Source organism: Danio aesculapii, chromosome 2 (assembly GCF_903798145.1).
Source record: "Danio aesculapii chromosome 2, fDanAes4.1, whole genome shotgun sequence".
Lineage (NCBI taxonomy): Eukaryota > Metazoa > Chordata > Actinopteri > Cypriniformes > Danionidae > Danio > Danio aesculapii.
In genome coordinates this window covers 57,883,696-57,905,975 of record NC_079436.1, presented here as the reverse complement: position 1 = coordinate 57,905,975, position 22,280 = coordinate 57,883,696, and the positions used below count along the sequence as shown (strand labels likewise).

General features: G+C 37.4%; 1 protein-coding gene across 1 annotated transcript in view; it reads right to left on the bottom strand.

The window, feature by feature from the left end:
• Positions 1-22,280, bottom strand: part of LOC130238868 (protein unc-13 homolog A-like) — a 69,745-nt gene that overhangs the window by 23,627 nt on the left and 23,838 nt on the right. Inside the window, exons 13-19 of the mRNA XM_056469989.1 lie at positions 17,682-17,809; positions 15,092-15,177; positions 13,083-13,209; positions 11,698-11,794; positions 9,474-9,617; positions 7,702-7,779; positions 6,377-6,454 (exon numbers count right to left, since the gene is read on the bottom strand). Of these exons, the coding sequence (XP_056325964.1) occupies positions 6,377-6,454; positions 7,702-7,779; positions 9,474-9,617; positions 11,698-11,794; positions 13,083-13,209; positions 15,092-15,177; positions 17,682-17,809 (738 nt within the window). The remainder of the gene's footprint in view (positions 1-6,376; positions 6,455-7,701; positions 7,780-9,473; positions 9,618-11,697; positions 11,795-13,082; positions 13,210-15,091; positions 15,178-17,681; positions 17,810-22,280) is intronic.

Genomic DNA, 22,280 nt, shown 5'->3' with positions numbered 1-22,280 from the left:
AAGATACAAAATTAAATAAAATTAACTAAAATATAAAATGAAATAAAATACAAGTAAAATAAAATGAAATAAAATACAAATCAAATGTAATAAAATAAAATAAAACTAAACTAAATAAAATGAAATAAAAAAATTATAAAATAAAATAAAATAAAATAAAATACAAAATAAAATAAACTAAAATAAAATATAAAATAAAATACAAAGTAATATAAAATAAAATACTAAATAAAATGCAAACTAAAATAAAAAAATAAAATACTAAATAAACAAAAAATTAAATAAAATGAAATACAAAATAAAATAAAATAAAATAAAATAAAATAAAATAAAATAAAATAAAATAAAATAAAATAAAATAAATAAATAAATAAAATAAAATAAAATAAAATAAAATAAAATAAAATAAAATAAAATAAAATAAAATAAAATAAAATGTTCCTTAATTAAAACTCAGATTATTTTTTCTTCCAGGTCAAAACAGGTTACCTGAAAGACTTGTGGACTGTATTTAACATATTTTTTGTAAAACATCTTAGGACAGGACTGAATAAAAAAGAACATGCATGCATTCTGTATGACATTCCTTATTATGTTCAAACTATTGCCATTTTCACATATTCTGCATGGGGTTATGAAATTTAGCATAAGCACTGTGAGAATTAAAGTGTGAATTGCATTTTATTTTTATCTAGAATGAGTGTTAAATAAAGTTACTTAATAATTGCTAAATTATTTACACATCAGTATTAACACATCAGCACAGAAACATCAGTGCTTTTACTTTCCTATTTATTTCTGTGAAGCTGAAACAACCTTTGATTTGAATGTCATCTTGGTCACAATGGTCTTGACTTTAAATGTCATTTACTCTGTTGACATCACACCAGCTCGTTTCCAGCCAATGGTATCTGTGCATCACTAAGACTCCGCCCCCTCTTAAAATTCAGCAAACATCATTAGCAGACTGAGCAAACGCTGAGATAAACGTAATGAATATTCAGTGAGTAATGGAAGTTTGCTGGAAATCCTGCACACTATTAAAGCCGGCTAACATTCATAACATTCATTCAGAGCAGCTTAATTGGAAATAAACAAAGTTGAAACAGAAATATGGTATTATTATTATAAAACTGATGGTATTATTAATTAATTGATACAATGAATGGCCTAATATACAGAAATTAAATCAAGTAATCAATCCTCATGAACCTTTTCTTCACTGTATAATTTAAATATTGATTAAAGTGATTATTATTATTATTTAGTGAGGAGAAGCAAATGAATATCGTACATTCTAATATGTTCTTTGATTACATAAATAAGAGCTGTCACTTTAAGAAAGCACAGATCTATAATGAAAGCATTCGATTACTTTTATAACTGATGACATCATTTATTTCCAGCCAATGGGATCTGTTAAGCACTATGACTCCGCCCCCTCATGTAATCCAGCATGTTTAGCATGCGCTGAGATTGCTGTAAATTAGCCGAATACTCAGTGAGTAATGGGAGCTTGCTGGGAATCCTGCAGACTATTAAATCCAGCCAACATTCATAATCCACATCAAATATGCATCAGCTCATGAATATTCATGGTTGGGATTGTTTGTCAGGGAGCGTTTATGATTGCAGTCATCAAAGATGCATGACACCAATGCTAATGCAGTGTGAGAATGATGATGTGTGCTGTAAAACGCGTCCGATTGGAGCTGAACAGCGTGTGTTTGATGCTGAGCAGGAAGAGAAGCAGAAATGAGTCAGATATTGAGCTGAAGAGGGAAGCGTGGGATGTTTTACTGCCGGCCAGAATTAATGACTCAATGAATGATGGGAAATATGAGAGATTTATGGACGAACAAATACTTTAACATATCTATTAATGAACAGTTTCCATATTTGTCCATGTTTTGGGTGTATTTGGGTTTGTATTATGGGATGTTGATCTCTGCTCTGTCCACTTTTGATTGGTAGGGGAGCGCGGGGCACAAAGTAACACGGGGTAAAATGTAACACAGAGTTTTAAGGTATTTGCTCAGGGTTAATTAACCATGGCATGCCTCCGAGCAGACGTCTTCCTGCCAATTATTGTAAAAGTTTGGCGAAATTTGGACGAGACACACAGGAGAAACCATTTCTGCAGCATTAAAGTATTTTTATTATAGATGATATTTTTTTTATTTTAAATAAATCTGTGAAAGCATGTGTGTAAAATCTTATATTGTTGTGATTACTGTCTTCTGGGCTAAACGATGGAACCATTTTGAAAGATGTAAGTGTAGGAATGAAAATGATCATATGCATTTGTTTATATGGAAAAACATGTCTTTCACCAAAGAAGGTCCATACTGACTCCAAAGGCAGATACTGATAAGATGAGGGCCTGGTGTGTGGACTTTGGGGGTTTTACGATGTGGTCACATGCTGATTGATCAGTTTGAATGTCTTTTGTCAGTTTGAATTTGGGCTTTAGTCACATAGTCAAGAAAGATACAAAATAGGTGGTAAAACCATAGACTGTAAAAGATATGGACGGAGTATCCGTGAGGTCACCCATAGGTTTCTGAACACTGCAAAAGAAGCTACAAGTAGGCGCGGCCAACTGTCGCCATTTTGTTCGCGCGTCATCGCACCCACGGCGGGATACCAAACAAGGTCAAAGAGGCGGAGAGTGAGCAGAGCTACAGACACCTGCTGGCACTCTGCTTAGAGCTGGCAGACAGACTTTACTTTGGGAGAAACGCTTGATACTTTATTACCTGCGACTCGTTTGTGTTCTGATCACATGTGCTTGGCTGTACACTATATCAATAAAGTGTTTAGACTTTTAAAAACACTGTAGTAATACATTGAGCCACTAAACATTGTTCTTATGACGTTTTTCTACAGGAGGAAAACGTGAAATACATCCAAACACTTCAAATATAGTGTGTGTTAGTAAATGCAAGACTATTGATGAACTCCAGCAGAACACTGTATGATAACACTTCAGATGACTGATCTAGAGCCTACAGCTAATCAATCTGTCAGATTCTGGAGTGCTTTACGGCTCTAAAGAAAAATATTAATGATAAATGATCTTAAATAAAACAAATACATTTATAGAGATGGTGTATAAGTATATAACTTTACTAACATGAGAAACGGAGGCCACATTAATGGTTTGTGAGCACAATTAAGTGCACACAGCATCCCATATCATCTGATAATTGTAAGAAATAAGTCCAAAAGGCAGCTGACTGTGTAAAGCCACATAAAACAACACAAAAATACGATGAATATGCCGAGATCAGTGGCTAATCTGCCGGATTCAGCTGAGGTGAAGTGACGGCGACCAGCGAGACCTAGCTGTCACTCAAGTGGCCACGCCCTTAATTATGCAGACTTAATATAACCTAATATAAAGGAAATGGATGAGTTATAAAAAAATTCACCTCCCTCACAGTTGTCATGGAGGGTAATAATAGCTATATGAACCAAAATCGTTCTTTGTACCAGGCTGTAAACACCTTTTTTTCTGCTGTAAAGTTGGCCATTCTAACAGTGGGCTCAATTGAAATGTGCTCCATTATGGAGCCAGGACTAGCGGAATTTTGATGAATTGCAGTTTCAGTTACTTCCGTATTGGCTTCCCGAGGGAGAGCGGGAGGTTGCCGCTTGGGTAAAACGCTGCTCTGGCTCTTTTCCTGGCTGCTCTTTTCCTGGTCTGCTTTCCTGCTCTGCTCCTCTCCTCCTTTGGAGTCTTCTCTGATTCTACTGCAATCAGGCTAACTTCTGGGCCTGCTCTCTATGTCTCTCTCTCCCTCCCCCTGTGTCTCTTCTTCTACCTTTGGTAACTTTAATTTTACATTTAAGCATGGTACAATTTATATCATATGCTTTATCATTCCATATTTGATCATTTTATAGTTATTTTGTACTTAATTCAGTTGTAACCATAGAGAATTAGTCATTAAATCATTTCATTTTCAAGTATTTGTGAATTACTTTTGATTTAACATTAACACCTAATTGCTCCATATTGCAATACAACACAATCCCATAATATCAGCGCTCTCCCACATTTATAGCTATTAATCCTGCCCTTATTTCTGTTTTTGGTATGAGATTGCAGAAGAATGGTTTGACTAGAAATGTACAGTTTTTTTTACCATCAATACTGATAATAATTTAGTCATTCGGCAAACTACAGTTCGAACCGCTGTGGTTTAAAACCCAATCCTACATAAGAAACACAGTGACTGCGAGCCAGTTTTGAGGTAAACATGACACAGCGGAGTTAGTTGTAACAGGGTGTTACGAACATTAATTAAACTAACATAATAATTGCTGAATTTTAAGTGTAATGTTGAGAACTTTTTAAATAAAAAATGTTTTTTTAAATGAAAATATTTTTTAATAGAAATAAATAATTTTATTGCTAATAATGCAAATAAATGCAGTGTATAATAATGGATAATCATGCAAATAAATCTACATGTGTTTATCCGATAGATAAATAAATAAATAAACATGCTGTGCTATGTAGAATAAAAATTAAACTGAGGTAAGTACTATTAGGAAATATACTATTTAATGTAAACTGAATTTAAATTAATTGTGTGAAATCTGCCTTTTTAAAGGGTAACAAAACACCAGAGCACATGTTTTGAGCTGTTGACAGTCATATATGTGTCCCACGCTGCTATAAACACTGTTAGGACACATTTATTTCACTATGAAGTGAAAATTGGTTGTTTTTGCGTTATTTTGAGCAAATTCGTTCTTCTGGTTTGAAACTAATTTTTGAAGCTGCGTCACGGGGATTGAATTCTTGCGTGTATTCCAGTGTGTAGACTGGATGTCTGTTCCTGCGAGTGCATCATGACGTCTCTGAGTGTGCTGCATTCATTCATGAGAAAGACTTGGTTCAAACCAATCAGCGCGCTCTATTGTGTATGAGCTGCAACTTCATTAATATGCATGATAGCTTCGAAGACTGTTTTTAGCTGTTACAGTGTTCAGACGGCAGAGAGACGCCACGTTGTGTTGCCAAAATAAGTGGGAGAAGAAGAATTGTTTGAAGACACAGGTCTTCAGTGTTGTGTTTATTAATGTGCTGCGACGAAGGTTTTGTTTTAATTTCCTGTTATGAGAGCTCAGCTGGACTCACGTGTGGATTACAGTGCATGCGACGTGTGGCAGAAATACGTTTGTAAGAAACTTTTTTCACCCGAGAGCTTTTCTCACCTGGAAATGGTGAAATCCTGATCTGCCGCTTGTCTCCTTTTAATAAAGCCGCGGCTCCAGTTGGTGTTGATTGTCCTGTGTCTACAGATTTGTTAAGTGAGTGATCGGTGCTCTTTGTTTATTTATTCAGATGGTAAAGTTAGTTCGTATGGTCAGCAGTACTCTTTCAGTGTTTAAAGACAGACCTTAGTCAGAATGATTGAGTTACTCAGTTTACAGCAAGTTAACATCACTACAATATTATAGACTGAAAGATCCTCTGTAAATGCTGCTCTCTGAGTGTAAACATGTAAACATCGCTATCCAACTATTACCGTCGTGGAGGATTTTCACTGCATTATGTGGCAGGATAGTCTCTACACACACGGCTTTCTGACACTTCCCATCGAGTGCATCGAAGTTACAGAGAAATGCGGAGGCTTTTTTCTTCAATACGGCGTGCGGTATCAAACATTCCATTAAAACTACACTCTTCCAGCAGTTCCTCAAATTAAATATCTGGTTTGTCATGGCGAGCATGCATGAAATGTTCCTGAATGAAAGTGAAAGTGCCAAACTGCAGTTAAAGTCCACAGTTTAATAATTTGTCAAATAAATTGATCACTGATATCCATGTAAACACAGTCACTGTCTTTCTCCCCTGCGTCTGTGTGTTTGTGCCTCTGTGAAAATCAGTGTGTGCCCAAACCGAAACTCCCATTTTTATGCAAATTTTTCCCTCCTCTGACACTCCCACTTAAACAGAGCTGGACACACCCACTTTCCTGATTTTTTTCAAAGTAGAGGTGTGAAAACACCCTGCTGAAACAGGACGGTTTCGTGGCCCTTTAAGCATATTACAACTAACCCTCTGTCGGTTACAGCTTGCCCCTCAGGTGGGGTAAATAATAACATTTTTACTCCTGGAACTTTTGGCAGTACTGCACAGAGCCCAACGATCCGGCCATCATACTTTATTAATTTTGTCAGTTTCAAAAAAATATGTATATTGTCCAAGCCTATTACTTTGTTTGGCTGAAACCAAAAAATGCCCAGCAGCCAATGAGAATCAAGGATTCAACAGTCCTGCAGTAGAAGAATCACTCATTTCTGACACACGCAGTGTTTCTGTAAGTCAGTTAAAGAGTAAATGCATTGATGAACTCACGTCTTTCCCTCCCATGGCCTCAAACATCTTCTCCAGCTGAACTCGCAGCTGCTGGATATTATTGATGATGATGCAGGGCTGAAAACAACAGAGAAGAGGACGGTCAATTACACTCAACCACACACACACACACACGGGTGCACACACACAAACACACAAACAAGCGTGCACACACACACACACACACACACACACACACACACACGCACACACACACACACACACACACGAGTGCACACACATACACACACACAAACAAGCGCGCACACACACACAAACAAAGCATACACACGCACACACACACGAGTGCACACACATACACACGCACAAACAAGCACACACACACACACACACAAAAAGCATACGCACGCACACACAAAATCACTAATCCGCATTTGTACACATGCAAACACACACACACACACACACCCACACACACACACACACACACACACGCACACAAACAAAGCATACACACACACACACACACACACACACACACACACAGTCAGGCACACCTGCACATAAACATGCATACACACACACAACACACATGCACAGGAACGTGCACATACACATATATATACACATACACACACACATATACACGTATACTGTATACACGTACATACGCACACACACACACACACACACACACACACACACACACACACACACACACACACACACGCACACACACGCACACACACGCACACACACACACACACACACACATATGTGTGTGTGTGTATGTGAGTGTGTGTGTGCGTATGTTCATATCTAGCCATATGGACACAAGTGTGTGTGAGTGTGTATTTGTGTGTGTGTGCGCGTATGTGCGCGTATGTTAATATACAGCCATATGGACACAAGTGTGATTGTGTGTGTGTGTGTGTGCGTGTGCTTATGTTCATATACAGCCATATGGACACAAGTGTGTGTGTGTGTGTGTGTGTGTGTGTGTGTGTGTGTATGTGTGTGTGCGTGTGTGTGTGTGTGTGTGTATGTGTGTGTGTGTGTGTGTGCGTGTGTATGTATGTTCATATACAGCCATATGGACACAAGTGTGTGTGTGTGTGTGTGTGTGCGTGTGTGTGTGTGTGTGTGTGTGTGTGTGTATGTATGTTCATATACAGCCATATGGACACAAGTGTGTGTGAGTGTGTATGTATGTGTGTGTGTGTGTGTGGATTCTTCCTCTGAGAGTAGTTACATTTAGCTAATCATTACACAGTGTCCAATACCTCACTAGCAGCCCCTCTCAGCAGAAACACACCTATATAATGATGTGATGTCGTGTGTGTGAGTGCAGGATTGTGACACACCACTTTCTCCTTCTTGCAGTGAGTGGGAAAATCCTTGGTAATGATGTCGGCGTAAGACAGAAGAACATTTCCGATGGTCTGAAAGAAAGAACGAAGGGATTATACGACATAAATCTCAGAAATCAAACTTTTAATGCTGACTGTTTTGAGATTTTATGAATTATTTTTTAAGTTCTACATTCATAACACTGGATTGATTACATTGCTGCTTAATTACTAAATATGCTCACATATTGAAGGTGCTGTGTGTAAGTTTTGGACTCTTCTAAAGCATTAAAACACCATCATATGTTTGCAGATATTCAGAAACATGCTCAGTGAACATTCTTGTTTATCTGAGAAACAATGCTGAAGTCAGATATTCTGCTTTGAGCATGTGTGTTACATGCTGGAATGGCTGTCTTTGTTTTGGTTATTTAACCCAACCAATGCCAGATAGCCAATTATATTTCAGCACCGCGGGTTACCTTCATGGGAAACGGCGTATTTCATTCATTCAGTCAGGAAGGCTCTCAAAGCATGCGTCTGTGACCGAAATGCGACCTCTAGTGGACAGTAGCAGACTCCGAAATGAGACGCAGATTCAGAGTTCCTCATGAGGTTATTAATTAGCAAATAATATAAATATTAGGAGCGTAAACATTAGGTAAGCAGGTTGCATTGTCCTAACAGCAAGCTACGTGACCAGATTTGCAGTGATGAGAAATTTGGCTGTTTGCACCAGATGAAACACATGTAAATACAGCCATTCAGAAGCACAGAATATGCACTCACTCACCAAATGGGAAGGTTTATAATCTATTAATATATATTAAACCTCTTTAACATGATTTAATGTAGATGCTGAATCACTGATATGTGTTGGTTTGCACTGAGTCTCAGTTCTACAGTTCAATCTCAGACAGTTTATTTTATTGTCCAGATCTGAGGTGAACTATCTGCTGCTGCTTTCAGTAGTATGGCAATAAATGTCATGTAGAATGGCATTCAGACTCACATCATTATCATTTAACACTGAATAAAGCACATGAGCTGTACCTGAGCTGATCATTGTCTGCTTTCTGTAGTTCAGCTGTGAGAAACAGAAGCCGTTTCTAATATATCAATTTCAGGTGTTGGTCAAGACAGAAACTCCTTTTAATATGGAAAATGTTCCTTCTATTGTGCACCGTTGCTTTTATTTAGAAGACGACTTCATAGGCTCGATCGTCAGACTCGCTCTTCAATCTGGCAACCTGCGATTGAGTGTGTTTTGATCCAGGAATGTAATACATAGTTCAGCCACTGGGTGTCAAACGTACACACTGCACCTTTATGTTTTGTCATTTATGACTAATATAATTAAAATGCAAAAATAAATGTGTTATTTTCAGTTCACTGCTATGAAAGAGTAAGCAAATGCTGCTAATACATACGAGCAAAAGCTTTTGAAATGTAAATTCAAGCTAACAATATATCCACACTAACAACGTTAGCAATATATTCATATTAACAACATGCTAATTTGTGTTAGCGTATCCATGCATAACTTTTCAAGGTTAAAGGTTGCTGAAAGAAAGATAAAACTCCCATAATGCAATTTAAAAGCAAAATAAACAGGGGAAAAACTAAAAACATGAATCACAGAAAACTGCTAATATACAGCTGCTGTTATATTCTTACAGTGTAGCATCACAGTACATTTCATTAAACTTCTCGTACTTATTGAATTTCTTTAACAGAGTGTGAAGGGTTTATTCCAGTGATGAGGATCATAAATGAAAGTTTTTCACCTTAGCAAACCTCTTCATGTAATTGCCAACAATCTGTGGGTCTGGACACTCCAGCTTCCTGATGATCTCGAAGCTCTGGTTGAGCTGAGAAAAGACGTCCACCACCGAGCAGGAGAAGAGCGCATGCTCCGACGTTACCTGGAACTGAGCAGGCAAACCAGCAGAAGAACAGTGTAAACATGCAAAATAACAACTCTGCGGTTCAAATGACTCATTCAGAGAGAGTCTCTAGTAAACAACTCACTGAATCACACGATCTGTTCAGAGTGAGTCTCTAGTAAACAACTCACTGAATCACATGATCTGTTCAGATTGAGTCTAGTAAACAACTCACTGAATCACTTGATCTGTTCAGAGTGAGTCTCCGGTAAACAGTTCACTGATTCAAATGATCTGATCAGAGTGAGTCTCTGGTAAACAACTCACTGATTCACATGATCTGTTCGGAATGAGTCTCCAGTAAATAACTCACTGATTCACATGATCTGTTCGGAGTGAGTCTCCGGTAAATAACTCACTGATTCAAATGATCTGATCAGACTCAGTCTCCAGTAAACAACTCATTGATTCAAATGATCTGATCAGAGTGAGTCTTTAGTAAACAACTCCCTGATTCAAATAATCTGATCAGAGTGAGTCTCCAGTAAGCAACTCCCTGATTCAAATGATCTGATCAGAGTGAGTCTCCAGTAAACAACTCACTGATTCACATAATCTTTTCAGACTGAGTCTATGGTAAACAACTCACTGATTCACATGATCTGTTCAGAGTGAGTCTCTGATAAGCAACTCACTGATTCAAATGATCTAATCAGAGTGAGTCTCTGATAAACAGCTCATTGATTCAAATTATGCATTCAGAGTGAGTCTCCAGTAAACAACTCACTGATTCAAATGATCCAATCAAATGAATCTATGGTAAACAGCTCACTAATTCAAATGATCCATTCAGAGTCAATCTTTGGAAAACAACTCACTGATTCAAGAGATCCATTCAGAGTGAGTCTCCATTAAACAACTCACTGATTCAAATGATCTGTTCAGAGTGAGTCTCCTGTAAACAACTCATTAATTCAAATGATTCATTCAGAGTGAGTTTCTGGTAAACAACACATATTCAAATGATTCATACCAAATAAGTCTCGATGAATGACTTATGTGATTTATTTAGAGCGAATCTCCAAATAAACAAATCACTGATTCAAATAATTCATTAAGAATGGGTTTCCAGTAAACACAGATTCAAATGATTCATTCAAAATGAGTCTCAAGTAACAACTTACTGATTCACATGATCTATTGAGAGTGAGTCTATGGTAAACAACTCACTGATCCGTGTGATTTATTCAGAGTGAGTCTTCAGTGAACAACTCACTGATTCAAATGATTCATCCCGAGAAAGTCTCCAGTAAACAACACACAGATTCAAATGATTCATTCAAAATGAGTCTCAAGTAATAACTTACTGATTCACATGATCTATTGAGAGTGAGTCTATGGTAAACGACTCACTGATCTGTGTGATTTATTCAGAGTGAGTCTTCAGTAAACAACTGATTCAAATGATTTATCCCGAGAAAGTCTCCAGTAAACAACTCACTGATTCCCATGATCTATTGAGAGAAAGTCTATAAGAAACAACTAACTGATTCAAATGATTCATTCAGAGTGAGTCTCCGATAAACAACTTACCGATTCACATGATTCATTCAGAGTGAATCTATGGTAAACAACTCACTGATTCAAGTGATCCGTTCAAAGTGAGTCTCCAGGAAAAAATCACTAATTCAAATGATTCATTCAGAGTAAGTCCCCATTAAACAACTAACAAATTCAAATACTCCGTTCAGAATGACTCAGTCCATGGTAAACAACTCACTGATTCAAATGATTCATTCAGAGTGAGTCTAAGATAAATAACTCACTAATTCAAGTGATCAAATCAGAGTAAGTCTGCAGTAAACATCTCAGTGATTCAAATGATCCATTTATAGAGTCTCCAGTAACACTATCATGTGTGTTCCCATGAATCACCAATATGGTTATGACATTTTACTTGACAAAGAAGACTTTCTACTTCTACTAGAGTAACATTTTATTAGATTATCTGTACTTTTAGTGCCTGATTTGTGTATTTTCATTACATTTTCAATATAAAAGATGTTAAAACTCTGCTTTCTGTATATAACCTAAACATGTCACTAGTAAATCTGCTGGTATTTACCCCGTCCTTTGCGTCCCTGACCAGTGCTCCATGTAGAAAATCTCTGGAAACTTCTTCATTCTCATCCAGCCACAGGATCACGAAGGGCTCGAACCATCTGTCCAGACAGAAACACAACAGACTCACAATCAAACAGGACTGCTGACGTACATCTTAAAGGGCATCTTGATATGAAAACTACACCAAAAAAACATATTAAAATGAGATAAAACAGATAAAACTGTCTGCATAATCTTAAAATACACTCTAAAAAGTTTAAATAATAAATAATTATTTGTTTTAGTTTGTTAAGTGCTCATAATGACAATACCAAGCATGTTCACTATCACAATATATATATCATATTATTGAATATTGGCACATGTCTATAGACCTTTTTCTTGGCTGCTGCATGGAGGACACCATAGCGTCTTCTGGTAGAATGCTAGGAACTTCTGTTTACAGCGTTTACAAACCGGTAATTTGCACTCCGAAAATGGGTTTCATAAGCGTTTTAAGTGGATTATGGAGTGTTTTTGAGATACACAACTTTGAAAGGTGTGTGTTAAAGCCGTTGTAATCTGTCAGATGTGATTCAAGCGCGAGAGAAAAACGTTCTCCTAGTTCACGTGTCTGCCGACAGAAATACAGTGTGTGTGTGTTCCCGAACTGTCAGCGGTTGGCTCAGAGGCTCTTCAATGCATGCACACACACACACGCAATACTTCACTGCATTATAGAGCAAACCAGATTACTGGCATGTAACTTAACAGGTATGTAAGTCATGCAATTTACAAAAATGACCAATAAAAGTCCGTTGCTGATACTCTCCTGGCTGATTTGCTGTTCATTCTAATCACGAGTCCTTTATGTTTCATTGAGTGTGTTATATTTATCACGGCTTGTGTTTTCTGTCATTTCAAAATGTCACTTTATTTTCACTTTGTCACAGTTATTAAATCAGTGTGTTAGTGCGACAGGACAGGTGACTTTAGCGATGACGAGGCTTCATTTAAACAGCAGAAGATGCCGTCTGACAATGAGGGGAAAATGCCTCACAGCAGTTGTTTTCCGTACTATTAGACTGGATTTTTAAAATGATCAGTCCAGGAGGTGGCGCTGATCGACAACATCAGTTTAAAGAAGATAAATGCAGGTAAAATGGATTAAAACTGTTTCAAAAGCTGTCCAAATGTGACTGTTTACACGCATCGGTTGCTGATCGGAAGTTCTTAGCATTCTCCTTGTGCACACACACAAAGCATAATGGGTAATTTTGCGTTCCAAGAAAAATATCTATACACATTCATTCATTCATTCATTCATTCATTTTCTTTTCGTGATGCAGATGATCACTGTATTTTTAATGCTAAAAACTAAACACGAGCAAAGCCAATGTTTCTCACGCCGGATATTCGGGCACGCGCTCCTTGAAGAAGGTCAGCTCCTTGCAGTACTCATTGTAGAGCCACTTCACCTTGAAGTGCAGGTTCATGTAATCGGCGCTCTTGCACAGTCTGTTCTTCTCGTGCTCTGAGAGAGAGAGACAGGAAGTTCAGTACAGGCAACAGGATGTTAATTACTGATGCTGTTTTATACTGTTGCTTGATTGAAAAACGTCATTGGAAAAATGCGATTAAAAACTCAAGATAGTGAAACACAAACCTCAATTTAGAATCGAAGTAAACATAAAAGAAAAGTTAAGCCAAGAGAGAAAAAAGAAAATAAATAACAAATATTTAATACATTTTATAAGTAAACATTTTAAGACAACTTAAATAAATATTATTGTTATTATAAACTTTAAGACAACTAAAACTTAATACACATCATTACACATTATATATATATATATATATATATATATATATATATATATAATTTAATTAAATAAATAAATAAATAAAACAATTTTAAACAAACCTCAAATAAAAATATATAAATCCATCAGACCTCTTTTCTCGTAAATGAGCATTTTCTATCAGGCTCCTCTGATTAGGTTCAGAAGTTTTATTTTATATGTAATAATAAGGTTATTAGGAAATAAATAAAATACATTTTTTTCATAAATGTCACTTTAGACAATTGTTTGGTTTTTAACAAGGTAGATTTTCTTTTGGGTCAAAATCAGCTAAATCCACTTGTGCTTTTTATGCAAAAACCTCTAAATCCACCGACTGGGACAAGACAGTGTAATGAGTTAAAAATGAAGATGCCATTAGAAATTATTTGACCAAACACAAAACACATACACAAAGCACCTGAAATTTAAAATATATAAATCTGTCAAGTAAGTGGCGGTTCATTCTGCTGTGATAAACCAGGGAAAAAGCGGAAGTAAAATGAATGAATGAAATCTGTCAGGTAAGTGCATTAAACATCAACATAAAACTGACATTAATTAAATCTTAATGATCTGTTGTCATTTCTGATATTTGGCATTTATATGTAATGTAAGTAGCGCAATGTAAACATTGTAAACTAAGCTTGGTAGATTTAAATAATGTAGTGTAAAAACATTGTGAAACATCAATATCTGTGCATTGTCCATTAATATAAAAGCTGATCAGACGTATAGGTATTATGAAGTAATATAAATAATGTATAGTTTTATACATTATATTTATCTTTTAAAAAGAGCTTAAATTAGCAAATAAAACACAAGGTAGGCCTACAGTGCAAAAAGGGTCATTTATTCAGTCTCACTATACTTAAGATCTTGGTTTATTGTTTATTCTCATAGCATCCACATGAGATAAGAACTCTGTCTTTCATCAAATGCAGTTGTCGTTTAATGTATAGTAAATCGGACTCATTCAAAGTAGCGCTGCTGTGTAAACAAACGTTATGAGTGCATGCAGCACTTCTGACGGTACAGTGTGTTTTCTTTTTCTTATAATACACAGAGTTTTGAGGTAAGGGACGTTTTCATTTGCCATTCAGTGACAGTCAGACAGCCTCATCCAGTTCATCAAACTCCATCTTTTAAAATCGAAATCGAAAGCAGAATAAAACAGTCTCCTCATAAAAGCTGGCGTATCAGCACGCTGCTACATTCAAAACATGTGATTCCATTCGCGCCTTCTGATTGGTTCTCGGGATATAGCGGCTTTTGCTGTCAAAGGCAAGTGGCGTTTAGCAGCTTTTGCCAACAAACTGTTATTTCTGAAGACGCTGATGCTGGGATTTAGATGATTAGAAGCAAATCTATTTGTTGATGGTGTACTACGTGCCTAAAGCATTCACTCAATGTTACTAGCTCATTTTTGGCGGAAGTGGCATTAAGCAGCTTTTGCATCTGAACTCTTCATATATATATATATATATACACGTACACGCAGTTATATATATGTGAATGTGAGAAAACACAACTGAACTGTTTTCGTTTCATTATTCAGAGGTTTATGGTTTTTACCTTCCATGGCGTATCTCATATCCTGAGCAAACATGTTCCACATCACCTCTGCACTGATCTTCCCCACATTCAACTCCTGAGGAAACCTGCAAACACAGACAGTCTCATTTATATCACTAATATCATTAGCTTTCATTCTTCTACATCACTTTAAGCAGCTGATTTACAGTGGTGTAACGTAAAGAACTACAAATGCGAAAATTACAAATATGACTGCCTTTTGTTGCCTCTAGTGGCCAGTCTATGAACTGCAGTTTCTACAATTCAAACGTTATGACTGCATGCAGCACTTCTGACTGTACAATGTGTTTTCTTTTTCTTATAATGCACAGAGTTTTGAGGTAAGGGACGTTTTCATTTGCCATTTACTGACAGTCGGACAGGCTCATCCAGTTTCTGTCACTTCCATATAGTTCAAACTAATAAGCTCAACATTTCTGAGTTTGACTGTAATGCAATATAATGTGCACCTTTGCTTTGGAACAATAATTATTGTGAAAAGCGCTATACAAATAAACTTGAATTGGATTGAACTCTAGTTACTTACGCCCAGGGCCATTTATATCGAAGTTAATATTTAGCCACACCTAATTAGTGTTTCGTTAACAGTTTTATGAGGTAAGTTGTTAGCCCAACGCACAACCCCCAACCTGGAGGACCAGGACATACTGTACACACATACACTACGGCCAATTTAGTTAATCAATCCCCCTATAGCGCATGTGTTTGGACTGTGGAAACCGGAGCACCCGGAGGAAACCCACGCCAACACGGGGAGAACATGCAAACTCCACACAGAAACGCCAACTGACCCAGCCGGGGCTCGAACCAGCGACCTTCTTGCTGTGAGGCAACAGTGCTACCCACTAAGCCACCGTGCCACCCTAAGATATTTTTAATATAGTTAATTTTTTGTATTGCTGAAGTGTTGTGTTTTCCCTGAAGTCCTTGGGGGTTGGCATCTTCTCTTTTGGCCCGTTTCCACTGAGTGGTACGGTACGGTTCGGTTTGGTTTGGTACGCTTTTATGGCCGTTTCCACTGTCAAAAAGCGTACCGAACCGAACCGTACCGTACCGTACCACTTTTTCGGCACCCTTTCGAAAGGGTACCAAACACGAGAAAGGGTACCAAAAGGCGGAGCCACACGCGCAGCTGAACGCTATTGGTTTACAGAGATACGTCATTCGCTTACGCAACAAGCCAGAATGAAAACAAAAAAACCACCATGTTTGAAAAACACAGCGAGAGATTATAGCGGAATTATAAATACATATAATAACGAGCCATGGTCGATCTTGATGAACAGCCACAAATCCAAGAAGAAGAGCAGATTTACCCTGTGCCCCGTAGTTTTTTACGAGCCAGTCTGAGGCGCGAGCGGTTTCGCTTTCTTGCTAGCGTTCGCCGCGCATCTAACATTATATCTGAAATAACAAACTTGTTGAGCTGATGATAGTAACCTGCGCTTGATTATTGACGTGCTTTTGAAACCCAATCCTGTCAGACACTGACAAACGCGAGAGTGAAGCGTAAAGAAACAAAGGAGAAGCCGGAAAAAAAGGAGCACATTAAATACGGGCAAAATGTCTGCTATATGTAGTTCTTCTGTAGTTGGTAACATATCGGAGGCTGTAAGGGGCTGTATGTGTTTATATATGTTCATTTATTTAGTTATTTAATATAATTTCAGACGTTACAGTAGGCTGTTTCACACTGTCATTGATCTGCAGTTATAATCAACTCATGTTCATTGAAAAGTTAGTAATAAACATTTCTACACAAGTATTTATGTGTATGAAGCATCTGTTTTGTGAGAAGCGATTCTCATATGATATGTGAACGACCCATACAGCTTTACTGTAGACATTTCCTCGAGCTAGAATGACGTCGACTGAAACTTTCTGTCATACACCACGCCCACCAAAAGGGTACCCTTGGTAGTGGAAACGCAAGCCTGATAAAGGTGACCCGTACCAAACCGAGCCATTTAAGACCTCGTCGGGTGGCATTTTCTCTTTACAGTTTTTTGTTAATTATCTGCATTTTACATTTGACACTTTAATCCAAAGCGATTTACAAACAGCTTTTTACTCATAGTTTGAGTAATGTTTATAACAGAAACTTTGACTCTACGTGCACTACACTGAAAAAAATATATATTTTTTTGTACCTTTGTTTTGTTTTTAGCTCAATATCGAAAAATCCTTCAATCAAGAAACAACCAAAATACTGTCTAGTTTTTAGGAATAATAAAGTCAAAATTAGGATGTCTTTTTTCCCTTAAACAAGCACAATAATCTGCTAATGGGGTAAGCAAAATAATCCTGTTTTCACTTTGGAATAGCATTATTTTGCTAACCACACTGGCAGATCTTTTTTTTGTTTGTTTTTGGTTTTAGGGAAAAACTCCCTTAATTTTGATCTATTATTTCTTAAAACAACAATATTTAAAACAAGACAAAAACTCCAAGTAGCAAAAGCATTGTTTCCAGACAGTCTACAAGTTTTGGCAAGCAATGGAACCTTTACTTGAATATGATTGCTCAGTCCTCTGATTTCTGAAGGGGGTCTTCTGTAATAGACACTCACTGGTTCAGACAGGGTGTGTAGGAGTTCTTGTCCTCTTCTATGATGGAGACGATGAGGGTGATGAGTTTGGACCAGAAGTCCAGGTTCTTGATGCTCGGACCCTGTTCTTCAGGAGGAACCGTCTTCGACTGGACAGAGAAACGGACATTTGTGACTCTGGAGCACAAAAGCAGTCTCATGTTGCACAGGTATGTTTATGGAAATAGCCAAAAATACACTGTATTGGTCAAAATGATGGACTTTTCATTCATTCATTCATTCATTCATTCATTCATTCATTCATACATTCATTCATTCATTCATTCATTTAGCTTAGTCCCTGATTTGTTAGGGGTCGCGCCACATAGGAATGAACCGGCAACTTATTCAGCATATGTTTTACACAGCGGATTCCCTTCCAGCCACAACCCAGAACTGGGAAACACCTATACACACTTATTCACACACACACTCACCCTCATACACTATGGCCAATGTAGTTGATCAATTCCCCTATAGCGCATGTGTTTGGACTGTGGGGAAACTGGAGCACCCAGAGGAAACCCACACCAACACGGGGAGAACATGCAGACTCCATACAGAAATGTTACCTGGTCCAGCCAGGACTCAAACCAGCGACCTTCTTGCTGTGAGGCCATAGTGCACCCCCTGAGCCACCATGCCACACATGGATTTTTCTTTTATGCTAAAAACATTAGGACAATAAAGTGAAAGATCTCGCAAAAATGTCATTTAACTTTATTTACTCACCCTTTACTTGTTCCAAACCTTTATGAGTGTCTTTCTTCTGTTGAACATGTGATGTACCATTGTGTATTCACAATATTGATGTTTGTTTCATTGTTGATGTATTTATTTATTTATTTATTTATTTATTTAATTATTTATATACTGTCAAAAGTAATTTATTATCACTACTAATGACTGTGTTTGAAACAAAATAACTTCAGCAGTTCAGAAAGCTTGCGTTTTGGGTTACCATGGCGATACTCGTTGTGTTTACTTCAGATGCTACTGTGCTGCGCCTGGGGAAAGACACTGAAGTCTCAATCTGATTTTGTTTCTCCTGATAATTCAGGTATGTTTCATAACAAGTCAATATGTTTATTATAATTCTTGTAAAAACATGTGAGTACGCATTTCCTATGTGTTTTAAAGTGAATAGCTTAATTACAGTTGTTTATTGAGTACCGTGATTCAGATGAAAGTACTGGTAAAATGACAGTTGGTTTGAGTTATGTTTGTTATAACTGGATAAAAGATCATGAAAGATGATAAGAGATCATCATCTTCAGCTTAACCTAAAGTTTCTGCCAACCCGACTCTTCACCATAACTTCTCAATCCAGATGGATGGGGCAACCATTACTGCATTCAAAATGCTAAAAAGCCTTGGAGTAACGATTGATGACCAACTAAACTTCTCTGACCACATTTCTAGAACTGCTCGATCTTGCAGATTCGCACTCTACAACATCAGAAAGGTCCGACCCTTCCTATCTGAACATACAGCTCAACTCATTGTTCAAGCTCTTGTTCTCTCCAAACTGGACTATTGCAACTCTCTACTAGCCGGGCTTCCAGCTAATTCTATCAAACCTCTTCAGCTGCTTCAGAACGCAGCAGCACGAGTGGTCTTTGATGAACCCAAAAGAGCACATGTCCCTCCGCTACTCACCCGTTTGCACTGGCTGCCAGTTGCTGCTCGCATCAAATTCAAAGCTCTGATGTTTGCTTACAAAGCGACCTCTGGCTTTGCTCCTTCTTATCTGCTCTCACTTCTGCAGATGTATGTGCCCTCCAGAAACTTGCGTTCTGTGAATGAACGTCGCCTCGTTGTTCCATCCCTAAGAGGGAAGAAATCACTTTCCCGAACTCTCACATTCAATCTGCCCAGTTGGTGGAATGAACTCCCTAACTACATCAGAACAGCAGAGTCACTTGCTGTCTTCAAGAAACCACTAAAAACTCAACTATTTAGTCTCCACTTTCCTTCCTAATCTGTAACTGCCTCTCTGGCTATACCACTAACTGTACTCTCTCTCTCTCAAAATACACATTACTAATGCTTTACTTCTTAGACTTTACACACCTGAAACTTGTCTACAGCACTTGTTCACTGCTGCTCTTATAGTTGTGTAAATTGCTTCCTTGTCCTCATTTGTTTGGATAAAAGCGTCTGCTAAATGACTAAATGTTATAGCTGACTCCCCAGTAAATAATATGTATTTTACTCAGTATGTGATCATTGAACAGAAAATGACTTATTTGTATATATTGGTTGTATATTTGCTAATATATAAAGTTTATGAGACTAGAGAGTAACATTGGGAATTGGTGTCAAGTGTAGCTGTTACAATTTAAATGATACAAATACCAGACGCATGATTGTTCTGTGAGTTTAGTAGTTTTATGGTAAATGGTTATAAACAGAGGTATTTACAGAGAAAGAAAAAGAAAAGATGGTTGAAAAAGAATTTAAAGTGTATTCTGTATCATACTGATAAATATACAGAAGGTATAATACTTATATGTGTTAATGATAAGAGAGTACAGAGTGTAGAAGTATTTGAAGAATTCATTGTGGTACAAAAAGAGAAAAACAAAGAGAACAAAACTGAATGTTTGATTAATTGAAGCATGATTTGTGAGGATATATTAGCAGTACAGAATTTGTGAAGACATGTTTGCATAATATAATATAATATAATGCAAAACTGTATGTAATATAATATGACTGTTAATAAACAGATGCTACTGTGCTGCGCCTGGGGAAAGACACTGAAGTCTCAATGTGATTTTGTTTCTCCTAATAATTCAGGCACTTTTAATCTGCCTACGAGTTCCGCTGCCGGGACCCGTAACAGACACATAAGAAGATATTTTGAAGAAAGCTGGATTCTATGGTATGTTTTCCTACTATGGAAGTTTTCTTCAAAATAGCAGAAGAAAGCGACTCAAAAAAGAATTCAAACCACTTGAGGAAGAGTAAACAGTGAGTAAATTATTATTTTTAAAAACTTTAACCAATTCTTTGAGTATAGATCCTGGTCCAAGAAGATTTTTAGTCAATTTCTTATTGTGAATATATAATTCTCAATCTTTGTTTAGTGATGTGCAATGCTTAGAGCTTCATTTAGACAACTTTAAAGGTGATTTTCTCAATATTTAGATTTTTTGAACCCTCAGATTACAAATTTAAAAAGAAAATCCTGATTTTCAGACAGTCTCAGCCAAATATTGTCATTTCATAACATTACCATACTAGGGTTGCACAATATTTACAGTGGGTACGTATTCAGACCCCCTTAAATTTGTCTGATCTTGATTGGCTGAGCTAGAGCCCTGACCTAACCCAATTGAGCATCTCTGGAGAGACCTAAAATGGCTGTCCACCAATCTTCACCATCTAACCTGACAGAACTGGAGAGGATCTGCAAGGAGGAATGGCAGACGATCCCCAAATCCAGCTGTGAAAATCTTGCTGCATCCATCCCAAAGACTCATTTGCTTCTACTAAATACTGAGCAAAGGCTCTGAATACTCAAGACCATGTGATATTTCAGTTTTTCTGTTTGATAAATCTGCAAAAATGTCAACAATTCTGTGTTTTTCTGTCAATATGCGGTGCTGTGTGGACATTAATGAGGACAAAAATAAACTTGATGAATGAAAATGATTTTAGCAATATAACATAGAGTGGAAAATTTAAGGGGGTCTGAATAGTCACATCACTGGACCTGCAATGTTGAGTCAGGATTATATTTGACCAGGAGTCACAGATTAAAACATACATGATATGTGGAGTCATAGCAAAGCTTACCCGGAAAGTTACTAAAAAGTTCTTCTGCATGCAGGGCCGGATTAACATAAGGGCTAGGTGGGGCTGAAGCCCCAGGGCCCACAGAAGAAGGGGCCCCTTGATTGGCTGATTGGCCTCTTTGCTTCCTCCTATCAATAATGTGAAGTATTCCTTTCAGTTCGCTGTTGTTCAAGCCGGTGCTATACTGGAGCTCAGCGTGGCTGTAGCCCACTCAGAATATTGAATAGTCCTGTTTTCATCACTCATAAGGGTGATCAGATGTCTCAATTTTGCCAGGACAGTCCCTTATTTCGGCACTACTACTAGAACCATCCAGTAAAAGATAGGCTAATCAAGCTTAAATAAAAAAAGATTCTTAAAAATAAGCTTCAAACAGTCTTCATCATTGATACACTTGTACATGTAGTAACAGAATCTGGGATAGGCGAAATCATGCTGAATGGACTCATAACTCAAGCGCTGTCTCGGCTGTGCGGCGGATACAAATGGACTCAAACCGGCGCGCGCCCGCACAATCCTTATAACCTTATAATCCTTATAATCCTCACACAATATAACCAAGACAGTGTGCAAACTAATAGCCTACGCAAGCAGTTATCAAAATATCCATCGTTGCGGAGTATCTATCTCAAGTAAATACACTCAGTTCTGCTTTACGGTAAGTCTAGCTGAACCAGTTAGAAAGCAAACTTTTTTATGAATGTTTACTTTGCCCTTTTTATGAAACGACAGAAATAATAAGGAGCAATGAAATATTAGCGCTGGCTTTCATTAGAC